At 30.3% G+C, this 15,367-nt stretch overlaps 3 protein-coding genes across 3 annotated transcripts; 1 reads left to right on the top strand and 2 right to left on the bottom strand.

The window, feature by feature from the left end:
* Positions 1–256: 256 nt before the first annotated feature.
* Osi22 (Osiris 22) lies at positions 257–2,558 on the bottom strand. Its single transcript, XM_068776806.1, has 2 exons — positions 2,315–2,558; positions 257–531 (listed from the first exon to the last, which is right to left on the bottom strand). Exons 1-2 carry the CDS (start codon positions 2,556–2,558, stop codon positions 257–259), a joined length of 519 nt encoding a protein of 172 aa, XP_068632907.1.
* Positions 2,559–5,014: 2,456 nt separating this feature from the next.
* apn (apnoia) lies at positions 5,015–7,357 on the bottom strand. The gene is made up of 3 exons (XM_068776796.1): positions 7,246–7,357; positions 6,226–6,398; positions 5,015–5,173 (listed from the first exon to the last, which is right to left on the bottom strand). The coding sequence occupies exons 1-3, from the start codon at positions 7,355–7,357 to the stop codon at positions 5,015–5,017; spliced, it is 444 nt and encodes a 147-aa protein (XP_068632897.1).
* A 4,639-nt stretch (positions 7,358–11,996) lies between these two features.
* On the top strand, positions 11,997–15,357 carry LOC137932884 (uncharacterized). The gene is made up of 2 exons (XM_068776570.1): positions 11,997–12,402; positions 14,852–15,357. Exons 1-2 carry the CDS (start codon positions 11,997–11,999, stop codon positions 15,355–15,357), a joined length of 912 nt encoding a protein of 303 aa, XP_068632671.1.
* Positions 15,358–15,367: the final 10 nt, after the last annotated feature.

Raw genomic sequence — 15,367 nt, 5'->3', positions numbered from 1 at the left:
TTTCTAAAGCGCGCAATTTCAAAAAAATTTTAAATTCATAAATATACGAAAGAAATGTAAATTGGCGAAATAGTGTTTTGACTTCTTTAATTGTTATTAAAAAATAAGTAACTTTCACCTGTTCGTAATTAGCGCTTAAAAACCATGTAAATACCATAAATTCTCGCTAACACTATAAAGACTCATTTACGACTAATAAAATAAATAGGACTAAATATTAATGACTTTATGCACTTATTATTTTATCTAAAACTTTTTAATTAACATATGCTCCGTATTCGTGCATACCGTTGCCATGATAGCCATAATGTACATTGGCAATCTCTGCATCTCGCCCTTTGAAGGTGTTACTATTTTTAAAAGCATTGAGGATAATAAGTCCCAATGCCAGTTTTCCGACCATCATGGATTTAAATAACATGAACTTGAGCATACTGAGAAACAATGGCACGATCGCAGATTGAATGAGGAAAGGCATAATAAACATTGGTAATAACTTTTCCAGTAGTTTCTTTGATTTCTTACCCCGTCCTGTAACATAAAACGTTAAAATTTAATGAAATTGAAATAATTCATCAAATATATTGCTATGCGCAAAACTCCGGAACGGTATATCTCCCCATAAATGTATTTGGGGAGGCCTATATCTTGCAGTGGATGTTTATGGGTTGGAACGACGGCGATAACCATTGTAAGAAATACGAAACTTGTTTATAAAGGTAATAAATGAAAGATAGTAATGCCTAAATAAACTGTCAGTAATTTTTTAAAAAAAGTTTATTTCTCTGTTTATTGGATTCCATAGCCAGTAACTTTTGACAGAAGCCTGTCGAATGTTTAATAAATGTAATAAATTACACTTAAGTATAATGTTTATATTACAACACTATATTATAGTATTTTATGTTTTATATTATAAAACTAGATTAAAACCAAAAAGATGTTGTATTATAATTATGTCATATTTGTAACACAGCACCTCACAACTTTTCACATCGTCAATAATTTTTAATTTTAACTAAAATTTTTGTTTAATTAGAGATATTCATACACGTAAAACGACAATTATAGGATAATTAAATGTAAAACGAATTCATTCCACTCACGAAATGCAAGCGTGTAAAGAAAAGAGATATTTTCTTTGAATAGTACTGCACGCAATAAGTATAAAGCGTGAATAAAATGGTTATAACATGAAAACTGCTATGTATTAAAAATTTCGCGCACAGGTGTGAAAGTTACCTAAAAGTATTAACTTTGATTTATTTCTTTTATGATGTCAAATGTTCCTTGAAATGAAACCATATTGACAACAATAAATCTTTTAAAAAAATATCTGTCCGATGTTTTCTCTCCTTTTATTTATAAAGCACAAAAAAATTAGATTTTAAATTATCTTTGGCCCAGAAATTATCTATAATTCATTTAAAAGTTTTTATTATCTTGGTGTGCAATAAAGTTTAAAAAAAATAGATAATTTATCAATAATACTTAAATTGTTGTATGTAAATTGGAAACTATCCGTATATTTTTATTTTCTGGTGTTTTACAGAATTGTCGATAACGGTAGGAACTATTTTACACTTTTATTATGTACAGTCATATGAAATTCCAGTATAGTTATTAGTAAAAAAAAAAAATAAAACAGTGGAGATTGATCGACATGTTCTCCAATAGTTGACCGTCATTTAGGTTTGAAGACCGCGTTCACTTTCTACTGATTTACTTAGTCGATGTAACGAGCGTTATTGAGGCCGTTAAGCCTCAGTAACCATAACACCAGGCGGTAGCTGGTTAACTCGCCAACAAAATTCTTACAGAAAAGCACAAACACATTGAAAATTCTGCGAATTTCGTTTTAAATTCATTTAATTAAATATCGTTATTGACCGCATTCACTAACACCTTTGTTCCAAAATTTTGTATTTAAGATGCTTATAAAACTTTTCAATTGAGTTATTCGGAAATTATTGATAAAATTAATGTTTCTGAATTATTATAAGAACTTAAATGTTTTTTTTTTTCAATTAATACATATTTATAAAAAAATGAATTATTATTGTCAGCATATGGTAATAATTGCAACCAATACTTTTAGTCCTGTGATAGAAAAATAAATATAAATCTTGACATCGACATACTAAATGCTGCAATCTGGTCTTAGATACTTTGTGAGAAATAATCATCAATACAGAAACAGTTTACAATACAAACGTTGGAAAAAACTATTAATTTTACATGTGTATTAGACGATAAATTTAAAGAAATTAATAAAAATTTTAACAATGTTCTTACCATTGCGATATTGACTAACCTGATTCTTTAACAGAATTCTTCTCCGTTTGAATTTCAAATGACAGTAATGTTCCCGTGTCGTTCCCTGGCGGAACTGTCACATATACACCATCGTACACTTCTAGTTTCCGCACTGGTAAATCTTCTTGCAGGCCAGGTTTACTTTCCTGCGAAACAGTAGCAGTACAACATCGTAATAATGAAAATATAAAAAATAAAGTCAAAAGGCGGCACGAAAACAGAGACTCGTGCGTTGTGTTCATTTTGCCCGTTACTTTGAAAATGTACGCAGTTCTCGATCTCCCTATCCCCTCTGCATCTAGTTTACCACGTTTCGAATCTAGTTTTGTATTATTTAACATTAATGAATGTTGTAGTTTGTAGTAACATCCATTGACCAATTATAGTTCCGAATAAACTTCTTTGGAATATAAGCTGTAGTCATTCAAACGTTCGCATTTAGTGAACTGTTCATTAATAAATTAATAGAGAATTGAAATAGTAAACGAAAATCTTAATTAATTGGAAGTTTATTAATTTTAAAACACCAATTAATAATATATACAAACTAAAATGAATATTATGGCTATCGATTTGTTAAAACTCGAAGGATCTGATGACTTTAAAGTTAGAATAATAGATGGTATACCTAATATTATAATAACCAAATTGTTTTTTAGAAGTCTATGTCGTATTTATGTTATTTCTATACCAAGGCGCAATAATTTTAATATTTACTTTATTAAGTCACATTGAGAAGAGATTAAACATTAAACAAATTATTATTATAATAGCGTTTACAGTTTTCGGTTTTTTTTTAAATAAACTTCGTATTATTTATTGCTATCCATTATTTTAAGATAAAGATAACGTATGTGGCATTAGAGGACTATAAGGAATAAGTTTTAACAGGTTAGATAACCTATTGAACGCAGCCCAGTCAATGTTACAAAGCTTTCTCTCTCGCTTCGGATATAACACACCTAGGAGTGATTTAATTTTCTTGTTATAAGTTAACGGTGTTTATTTGTAAAAGTTTTTAAGCTTGCACTTGGAGTGATCTAGATCTGTAATTGAAACGTGGGAGCAAGTTATAGAGTAGACGAACCAGAGCATGGTAAAAGTATTTTTGCGGATGGTTATATTGTGTACTGTTCGTTGTTTGTTTCACATGTGTATGTATCCGTTTACTTATAGAGGTTATATGTGTATTGTACAGTTACACTATATTGCTGATACTTATACTTTAATGCTCTTAATAATGTGAAAAAATACATATCGTTTATTGTAAGAAACATTACAATATTTTAATCATAATAGACTTGGAAACAAATAGGCATCTAGTACAAATTGTAATTATTTAAAATTCTAAATACTTTTTTTTATAAATCACAGTTAGACAATATTGCAATGACAGCAATTTCAAAATTATGATGTAACTACATGATATCGGGTACTGCATAATATTAACAATAAAATGAACATTGGGGAAATCAATAATGGACAATTTATAATTTATTTTATGACGAAGCTATGCAAATGATTTCGTGTATGATTGATGGCAACTTATTTGCATGTGAATATTATTAAAATATTTCCATGCTACGTTAATAACGTAACTAAGTTCGTTGATCGTAGAAAGTGAATCTGGAGAGGTTTATCCAAACTAAACCGTCCAAATGCAATTCGCGATGCAGTTACTTTTCTCTGGAATGAAGTGAAGTTAATAAAGCAACTTTGAAATATGCTTCTCTACGAAAACGTTGAACTTTCTCACTTGATTTCTTTTATATTCTTTAATAACTAATCTTATAGTAATGGAAGAAAATTATTTGTAATTGGAGTTTTCTGTTTTCTAATTTGTAGTTGTATACACAAGTGAAATTATGTAGTTTACGTTCTTTTTGGCATTTAAAGTCTTTGCCTCCTTTTAGATTTAATAGAACCTAAAACTTATTAAAATTCTTAATTATTATAATTACTGTGCTAAAACAAAAAATAGTGGCCAAATTTACGAATCATGGCGCCGAAAAAAATTTCTGATAAAATATTAACGTCCTATGTACCATTTAATTTTTATTTTCTTATAGCCTGCAAACATTACTTTCAATCTTTATTCGAACTTATTTTCTCATGGCCTCGTGAAACTATTTAGGCGGTATACTTTTTCCATACTCCCGGTACAGATTGATTGGCTAAACCCAGAACGACAGCATATGATTACAAAGTATTTTTATTGCAGTAAAATAAATCTGAATAATAATTATTTTATACTATTATTTGTTTCAGAGTATTGGATGTTATTCAACAACATAATTATTAACAAACAACAAGTTCTTAAAGAGTATTATTTGGGCAAGTAGTTTAGGTAGTTTTATGACTTTATAATTATTTATAAGGTGATATCCCAAAAATAAATAGTAATTAAAGTGTTTAAAAAAATTCATAATTATTCCTTCCTTTAAATATGAGGCAAAAAAATTAAAAATCTAGAATAAAATATTGTTTTTCTTTAAAAGTAAATTTTATTGGTACAATTATAATTAACAGGTTACACACCGTCGTCTATCTTTCACAAAATCGCGTTTTGCGTGAGACAGACGAAGTTTTTACACGTAACAAACACATAAATATCTTATATAAAACATCTCAATTTCTTAAAAAAAAACAACTTTCGAAGCGATTTAAGAGGAAACGTTTCAATGAAATTATTAGTTATTCAGTCGGAAATGGTTGCGTCATTATCTGATCGTGCCCAGGGTGAGAGAAGTGGTCCAGAAGCGGGCCACGGTGCCGGTGCTGGTAAAAGCTCAGCTCTGGGATGTAAGTGGACTAGAGGTGATCCAGAAGTCGCTGCGGAAAACAACCTTGTCACCGCCTAAAAAGTAAAATGTAAATTTTAATGGCATCTATATATAAAGGCAAATTAGACAGAGTTAATATAAATACTATGGTATAAATTTAACGTTTAAAAATATAGAAAGTTTTAATGTGCAGTTAACTTTCTCCATAGCCCTAATCTAATTCTAAGATAGTTTAAATATTTGTTCTGTTGAGTTACAGTCGTAGAATAACGTCCCGACGTAAGTTATATCCACAATTTTGTAATCAATAGGTTGGTAATATCTATCTATAATGGGCTTATATTAATAACCGTATAATTTTATTAATTTAATAAAAATGCTCCTTTCACATAACATCTCGAAGCTGCTTTAAAAGCAATTTAATAACAAATCACACATTGCTAATGGCAGTCAGTGTTCTCAAAAAATATAATTAATAGAAAAAATACCATTAGAAGTTTTTACTTAAAGGTCGTTGTTAAAAAGACTAATATAACATTTTTGTGAAAAGCCATCTAGATAGTTCAAGCATTATCACAACTATTGCGACTCAAGTGAAATAATAATGAAATAAAAGTCTTAAAGTTTTTAGAACTTATTCATGTCTTAAAGTGTGTTTTTCCAAATGTGACATTACATTCATGTAGTTTTCACTCTTTTACTAGCAGGTTAACGCGCAACGTGTAATTTCATTTTATCGTATGCCAAAGATAGGACGGACAATGGACTTTTGTAAATATATTCTTTTTGTATAAACAGGCTCACTTCTCACTGCTTTTTAATATTATTATTATTAATAATACAGTTATGCAATTACCAGAAAAACATGTCATATTGCTTGGACTTTAAGTGAGAGAGAGATACATTATATTTAATACCATCTCTTATGAAGATTACCTGACAACCTAATAAAAGTATTTTAAAAACTCGTACATTTTGAGTATGAGAAATTGTTAAATTTGATTTGCTATTGTTTTTCAAAATATTTTTACTATACTTAATTTTTGTCCTGAGAAAATACATTTTGTAAAAGCCTGCTATAAAAACTTAAGTAACAAAAATAACGTTAAATAAAATTTAAGATTACCTGACTGATTGCTACGATAAGCAGGACGACTCCAATGGCAAGGTTCTTCACTGAGATGACGGCAAGTGCAAATAACAGTGTGGAGATAACGCCCAATGTGAACATCACCGGTAGAAAGATGAAAGATAGCCTTCTCAGAGCAAACCGACCAAAAGTGCGGCCATCGCCAATGTCTACAACAGAAAACGGTGTTTAAAGGCGCTGTCACACTTAAACAACATTTTTATTTCGTTACTCTGTTTATTGCCTGTAAATTTATATAAACGTCAACATAGAGTCGTATTTTTCTTTTGTTTATTAATCTATAACTTAAACAGAAAACATTAAAGTACGTGGTACATGAAAAGATAATTATACAGGGTCTAGTTTAGTCAAAGGACAGTAGTGGATCCAGTGCCAATGGGGCCGGTATTATTTTTACTTAAGTTATTTTACTTGCCATTATCTTAATTTTTTTACGTAATTTAAATTTAATTCTGAAGTTATTATTCTGAAATCCCGTCGATTTAAAGCATTTTCCTCATGTTTTAACCCTTTTTTTATTGTAAAATACCTCGAGCAACAGTTAGTAAACTTTGGATTAATTAATATATAATACTAATAAATATTATAAACAAATGCGCTACAAAACAATTTCTCACGGATTTTTGTTAGTTGACCTAAAATGCCAACGGCTGTCGTCTTAGTTTCACATATAAAATTTGGTGGTCTTAGTAAAGAAACGTTACTGTAACATTTTACAATATTGCTATAACATAAATGTATTTGTAATTTGTTCATAAAATATTTGTATTATGCACTTGATAATGATTTTTTTGGAACTTTGAAAAATACTTAAAATAGTTCCATATAACTTATTGCAGTAACTTGAGTTACGACATATCGTTACTATTTTTACACGATAGGAAGTTATTATAACTAAGTGAATTAAAACAAATTTATTTATATTCAAGATAGTAAGTATCACAACACATGCTAATAATCTGAAGCACTTTAGGAAATTTTTGGATGTAATATTACCCTTGCTCAAGTAATCTGTCAATCCTGGAGCTGACGCGCCTTCGTCACATTGCACCACAGTGATAAAGATAGCCACGTAGGCTAACGATAAGACACCGAACATACGACACATTGTGCTGATATATTGTATCGAATATCGAGGACCGATGATGACCAGACGATCGCCTGACGATAACTGATGTGCAATATGATCGAATGGCAGGATATAAAGTGTCCTACGGAAAACAATTGTCGGCGAGACCAAATAAAAACGTCAAAAGAAAGTGCAGGACAACGTGATCGTGGCGTAGAAATTCCGACCTCGATATTGATACCGCTTTAGGACCAATGTCGAATCATTAACGGGCACCACGCTCCTGAATGATATTAGTTAGTCTTCTGATAACAATCAAACACAGTGTAACTGTCAACGAAAGTGAACCACTGGGTCTGTTTCATCCAACCTTTACATTTAGGCTCATATTTATTGAATCGTCATAACATTACTTCATACTTTAATTTTATATGATTTGATTCATTAATACATACTTCATACTATAATTTTACAGAAAATTATATCGATATATTTTCCCTAAAATGAAAGTAATAACATATTTCATATGGAACTAGATCTAAATATCATAACGATTGAAAGAAAGTAAATTACCATTGTGCGTTTGTGAAGTTATTGGACGTCCGTAGTGGACATCCTACGGCTGAAACGGTGACGATAAGTGAATAGTAGTAACTGAAGCTGCATCTACTCTTATTTCACAGCTGCTGGTGTACCATATAACTAACATGAGTGTTTGCTCAGTTATAACAATATATTAGATCGGAGAAAAAGTCTTTCCGCAAATCGTATGTATTAACTTCTTACAAAGTGTTTACTGTCTAGTTTTGCTGATATTAGATTAGCAAAACTTCTTTTCGAGCTATTTTTGATTTCTTTTTCTATCTGCCACAATAAAGGAATCTTATGAAGAAATTCGGTACATTTTAAAATTTTATTTCAAAAAAGAAAAAAAAAATGCAAAAACAAGCTGCGAAAATTATTTTTGACGTTTATGGACCTAATGAAGTGTCAGTAAAAGTAGCACAAAATTAGTTTAGGTATTTTTATGTCAAACATGCACATAGCTCTGATCGCATAAAATGAACGCCATTTATGACAAAATGGATAAAGATAGGAATAACAGTATTTTCGACAAAGCCAAAGATTTGAAAATTGAGCTAAAAACAGATTTAATCCTTTTAAAAAAGGGTATACAAAAAATCTCGATATTTCGGTACCAGGCGAGCTCATGTAAGACTAAAAATAAAATTGATTCCATTTGCAATTAGTGATTGAGACGTAATGAAACCGAACTGATTTCGAAGAGATTGTTATTAAAGCCTGGTGATGAAAAGTGGATTACGTATGACAAGAACATGCGAGATAAGCCGCGGTCGAAATCCTATCAGGCTTCACAGACTGTGTTGACTCGCTATAAGGTGTTGCTGTGTCTACGGTAAGCTTATAAGGCCTTTGTTTATAATGAACTTTTAAAGCGGGCAGAACCAAAAATTCAGATTTTTATTGCCATTTACTAATGAGAACGGTGCAAATTAAGAAACAGTCGGAATTAATCAATAGAAGTGGTATGGTGGTCTTTTATCATGATAATGCTAGACTACACACATTTTTAGCCAAACAGCAAAAAATATGAGTTTGGCTGGGAGGTGATACTCCATCTATCATATAGCTTTGGCCTTGCACCTTAAGATGTCCACCTGTATCTTCTAATTAGATACTAATAAACCATTTAAGAAGTGGCACTAATGTGTGTTAGTCAAATGTAAATAAACGTTGAAAAAATATATTTTTATATGAAATGCAAAGAAACTTTTATTAATATAGAACATAGGGAAATAAAATCGGTTTACATCGATTATATATTTCATAATAATAAAGTCAAATTAAAAATATAGTTATAAAAAAATCCTCGCTAATAATTTCAAATCAAGTGTCCATTATATCTATTCTAAATCTATAGCGCTTTGCCAGAAAATGTCACGATCAATACTACAACCGCGTTAGTTTCTGTCGGAAAATAATAGTGCAGTACCCGTAATTTGATTTGTCATCTCAAAAACATGTTTCCACGAAAATTTAGCCTTTAAAAACAATCTGCTTTAACTAATACAAGCACACAAAGTTATTGTAACACTGTGCTATAAAGACAACTGAAAAATCATATTTAGCTTGTTTATGCCGTAAATTTTGTCCTTTGGTCCAATGTACAACATAAAAAGCCGTGTAATACAAGAGGATTTTATTATTTTCTTTTTAAACACTGTAACTAGTTTCAAACTACCAAAGAATAAATTAGTGGCACAGGAATGTTTCTCTTATTCATAATATTCGAAGAATATATTATTCGACAATTTTACACTCAAATTAATTAATTATTTTTAATATGTAATGACAAAAAGACCAAGATAACATTTTGCTTTACTTTTTATAAATACACAATCGTCTTCGTAGGATAATATCATCCCATGCTTGTTATTCATTCCGTTCCCGAGTTCAGGAAACAAATATAGAAAACACAATGTTAAATAAACTTAACGAGAAATTTACAAATATTTATGTTTCTTCATCGAAGGCCACCATAAAACTTTAGTCGTGTCTACATTAAGCTGATTTGTTTAAAGAGCTATAGAAGTATTGCCAGAAATTTCAATAAAATAGTCAGCAATTTGCAGAAAATGGAATCTCATTATATATTCTGCTTATATTTAGTATAGATTCTACCCAATAAATTTATTGGATTTTCCGAAACAAAAAAATGATAATAAAAAACTATTTAAATTTTTAATAGATAACAGACAAAAATGTTGCTGATCTGTCAAAAAATAATGCCTATAACTGTGAATGTTGGACATTCTTATCTCATAAAAATAGATTTACAGATACAATCAACATCGACATCAAAATATAACTCCTGTCCAGATCTAGTGACATATATATCTTTGCAGACACTAGAACGTGTTCTAATTTTTTTTTAATTATTTTGTTCCTGGTAGAGGCGCGAACCGTCAGCCATATTACATTCCAAGAATTACTCCGTATAACATATTTTTATTCTTGTGCTTGCCGTGATTGCCTTGATTGTTGGTAACATTTATAGTAATATTATTATGTATCCATAATATACTTAAAAAAATAATATAAAAAAATATCTCTTAAATTTAAATTTAATTACAGACAAATATAAAACAAAATAAAATGCTTCTTGCATTTACGTTTGTTTTTCACTGTAAGTAAAGTAAACACTGGCTCAAAATATTGTATTGTACTCATTTTTTTTCTTGTATTTACGTAAAAAAATCTTTAGCAGTAAATAACAGAAAAAGTATAAAATCCGATAAGTTTGATATATCAAATAAATTCGCATTCTAATACTGATTTCATTTAATAATGCTGTATAGAGTAAAATATTTAAGGAATATATGTTCGGTTCTCGTAAAAAATATAAAAAGGAAAGCTTGCGAAAAATTAGTAAAGTGTATAAAAGACGCACTTCATAACTTTAATATACAATTTACTGCTAATTAAAGTCTTTTTTAATGTTAATTGCATGGAGAAATTATTTCAGCATTTGGTAGATGCACTGACGCCAATGACAAATGGTAAACTTAACATAAATACATTCTATTAAATTTTATTTAACTTCTTGATTTTATAAATGCAAAACATAACAGATACTTTAGCCACATGCAGGTAGGTGTTACGTGATTTACTTAATTATATCGCTATTGCTTTATTGAACGTAACTACTTTTTTTTGTTTTTTTTTGCAGCTAATAAAATCGTGGCACACGCCGAGGAATAATTAGTGAAATCTTAAAAACAAATGCGGGCGGCACAAATGTAGTCGAACATGTCCGAAGTCTCTGCACGTAACGCGGTGAAACTATTCGAGGCGCGAGGACGTCGACCGTGGCCGTGCTGTGTCTATGCTAATCATGGGCTGCATTCGGCAATATAGGCCATTTCCTTCCAAATTCAAATTCAGACAAAACTTTCGCTCGATTTTTTACATTGTATTCCGAAAATCGGTTAAAATGCATCGCGGATTGCACAAATTTCACGGCGTGTATAGTGTTACTTGCAAATGCAGTAAATGTACTTTAAATTTGGGTCTTAAATTTTCGTGATGGTATTTGATTCAGTTTATATGTTAGTTAATTTAAATATAATGTTCAATTTTAAAACGGCCCTCGTCATGTTTTTTTTTTAAGATTGTGTAGTTCAAAAATGAAGCGCTTTCTAAATTCTAATATATACATATACCTTGTGGTCATTGGTGTCGGTTTTAATAAAAAAAAATTCTGCAATGGACATTTCTTTACTTAGATCATAATTTATTTGATTTTTAAAGTAATAAAATGTTTAGATACTTAATTTACAATAGTGTATGTTACCGGCTATTACATTATGTTGTCAAGGAAATGAATAATTTACAAATCCAGTAGCGAATTGCGCTTAAAATGTTAGCGAAAGTAAAAGTTATGAAAAAATTAACATTTAGACACCAGACTAAAATTTTGATTAATTTATGAAACATTTTATAATTGTACTTTTACCGGTCGACAGGTGTTCTAAAAAAAAACCAACGTATTTCGCTTTCGTTTGTGATAATATCAAGAAATTATAGCAACACACTTCCCTTCTATTTTCTAGTCACAAGGTGGTGTGGGTAAGGTGTGCTCAGTTTGATCGCAGCGATGCGCGCGCGCGCCGCTACCATCGCATTCGCGCTCTGTTTTTGTATTTCGAACGCGTTGGAACCTACGCACTTTTTTTCCACAAACCATAAAATATCAAATCTGCTGACATGCAGCCAGTCACTAGGCCCCTCAAAATGTTTAACGGCGTTCAGTTCATGGCGCGCTCAAAAAGCCATCAATTTGATTCTGAACAGTCAAACAACGTTTGATCTGAATGATGATCTGGAACAATTTCCCTGGAAGCGATACGCCAATGAAACAGAGGACCAACTGTATACCAATCTGTGTAATGGAACGGAAAGGTTACTCCAATTTCGTCAACTAGATCTCAATTTAAACGAAGACTACACTTTGCGTTTGGGGAGTAAAGGCAACGGAAACTTAAACGTCGATGTAATAAAAAGTAAATAATTTTCATTATTAACATTAAAATAAGGAAAGATTTAAAGGAATAGGTTTTAATTTAATTAGCCAAATTTTTATGTTAATCTTATTTGTTATTGTTAACACGTGTGCATCTCGTGGGCATACGTTATTGTATCGTCTGAGATTGTTATTGTTGTGATTGATTATAGGTGTAAAAGCTTTAGAGGGGTTAATGCACAGCTCATTTTAAAGCTTTTACTGCTATAACCAATCACACTGTTTGCATATGTACGTTTCCAAATCCTTAGTAGAACCATTTGTCACTCAAATGTTAAAATGCTTAAAGTTCTTGTTTTTGATTTATGTTTTAAAAAAAATTTCGATTACACTACACTCACATATACAATACCATGAATACTATTTTACGTGCAATGTCTCGCTGATTAACTACGAAGAGAACCTTGTTATTAAGTTCAACAGAATAATAGTCGACTCCATTGAAATTAAACATTAGCAGAACTTTTTGGAACATAATATTTAAACACCATGTAGAATCTAAGTTTATCGTATTAAATACACTAGCTCCTAGAAAAATAGAACTGCTTATTAATATTATGCTAGTTATTTTTATCAGCCTTACCAATGTTACCAAAGTCTGTTAAAGCTAGAGAGGTAAAAAAAGCCTCTGTAGACTATAGGGATCCAGTGAGAGATTTTACGTTTTTAATAATACGAGATCACATTTAAGATGTAGCTTTATGTATTCTCTTAATAATTTGAACATATAAACACATCCACATCATATCAAAATAACACACATGCAAAATAAAACAGTGCGTTAAATACCATAACACTTATAGTGTTATGTTATTGGTATGTTACAGAACAGTCTTTATTTTTAAAGCTTTCTAAATCATATTAGTACCATTAGTACAATAATTAATTAATTTTCTTTCCCCATTTCTTTCATTGTTTTATTTCATTTACTGTTGTTAAAAAATTAATGAAACATATTCAATAAACATAATTTGATGTTTCCTACAATTCAGAGATAAATGATCCGATGGAAAGAAATGAAGAAAAATATTTGCTTGGATGGCTTATTTACCAAGATTAATCGAATTAATTAGAGTTACTGTAGATCGCGTCCTCCATATCGTTGCCCACACCGAATAAACGCGAATTATGCTATTGCGGGCTTGTTTTGTTTCTGTCAAATTCGGCTTCTACAAGTAGTTTATTTTTAGGATTTTTCCTAATGTAATATGAAAAATATTTTTATACCAGATTATTCCACCGTTAACGTTTTCCACGAAAAAAGCAGTAATACTTTTTTGCGAATAATTTAATGAAGCTCGAACGGTAAACCATTATTACGATATAATTCGGGAATGAAATTCTCACAAGCAGAATCTTAAGAGCGATTCCATATTATTCGCGGGAAAACTGTTGGATAAGCTTCCAGTATTGGGTATTACTTGTGTACGTACATATGAATATATTTATGATAACATCTTATTACCATAATTTATTTCAAAGAATCGATCACAAACTAAACAATCGTGATTCGAAAAAAACTAAAAAGCTTTTGCGGTGAAAGAGTTGGCAGAATATACACATGAATAATATTGTATTGCAACCTTACTGATTACGGCTAGTATAAAATTTCACACAAATAACATCGTAAAGGACATTACTCTCAAACACGTTTAAATTTAATTCCCGTAAAATCTAACATATTTTCCGTAATAACTCAGATAATTTCCAGAATATATGAACAGAAATTAAATACATGGATGCAGAAGAAATGCCTTGATTTCGTATATTATTTATATACCCTTGTAGGTTGAATATAATGGAAGTAATTAAAGAATTCAGATTTTTGTTTCCCCTGTTAAATTCGATTTTTGCGATTACGGGTTTATTCAGTGGGGGCGACGATATTACGTAACTAGAAATATAATTTTTGGATGGTATATAATAAATAAACCTCACAACTTGGTAATCAAGTTGTTCGTCGTATAATAAGCATTAGTTTAAAATAAATTACCATATTAAAATGTTTTCTGAGTCATAATTTTACATAATCTACGACCACAAACATTATTTATGTGTTACTAATCTATGAATTTCTAATTCTTACGTAAAAGCAAAATATGAATTATTAAATTTTATATATTCTTAAAGCATTTCAATATAAATAATTTTACAATTTTATTTTTAAAGGAAATTTTGAATATGCAAATATTAAAAAATATAATTAGTTATAAGAATATTATGCATCGTGATGCAAACCAATTAGATTTTTTTCAGTTTTATATCTGTAATTAAAATTTTTAATGCTTAGTTGTGTAATTAAATATTAAAAATTAAGTACCATTTTCATAATCTTCTTTACTTAGTATGTTTATTGATCTATAGTTTCATATGATAAAAGCATATTAATTTGATGTAAACAATAAAACATTCTTGTTTCCTAATTACAGATACCGGCAATACTGGGAGAGGTTACATGAAGAAATGGCGCAAAAAGTTCTTCAACATCATACCGTTACTGTTAGTCCCTGGACTTATCATGTCTGCTATTTTGCCTTTCGTCTTGCCAGCTCTAAAAATGATGGTGATAGCAGTGGGTATGCTAAACAATATGGCGCTGTCCGGTGCTGTCTTTACACTGTTAAGAAATAACGCTTTCAATGAAGCAAACCAACACAGAATCATATACGTAAACGAAGGATATCACAATGAAAAACATTATCCCTTACCTAATAATCTACATCATTACTCAACGTCAAACGAAGAAGTTTTTGGTGATCCGCCTCAACGAAATGCAGAAAATGTTTTCTTAAGTGGAAATACTGAAGTTAATGACGTGGCGTTACATGCAAACTTGCCTTGGACTCAAAACGATGGTATAACAAGTCACTTAATATATGCAGATACCAAAATAAGACGCAATGGTGAAAGCGTTGAAAACAAAACTGCGTACTAGAATATTTGTA

Source organism: Battus philenor, unplaced genomic scaffold (genome assembly GCF_028537555.1).
Source record: "Battus philenor isolate CCGP_79_NKW_IND1 unplaced genomic scaffold, ilBatPhil1.0.hap1 SCAF_12, whole genome shotgun sequence".
In the NCBI taxonomy this organism is placed as follows: Eukaryota; Metazoa; Arthropoda; class Insecta; order Lepidoptera; family Papilionidae; genus Battus; species Battus philenor.
The sequence above is the reverse complement of the archived record's forward strand: the minus strand, read 5'-3'. Positions and strand labels throughout refer to the sequence as shown.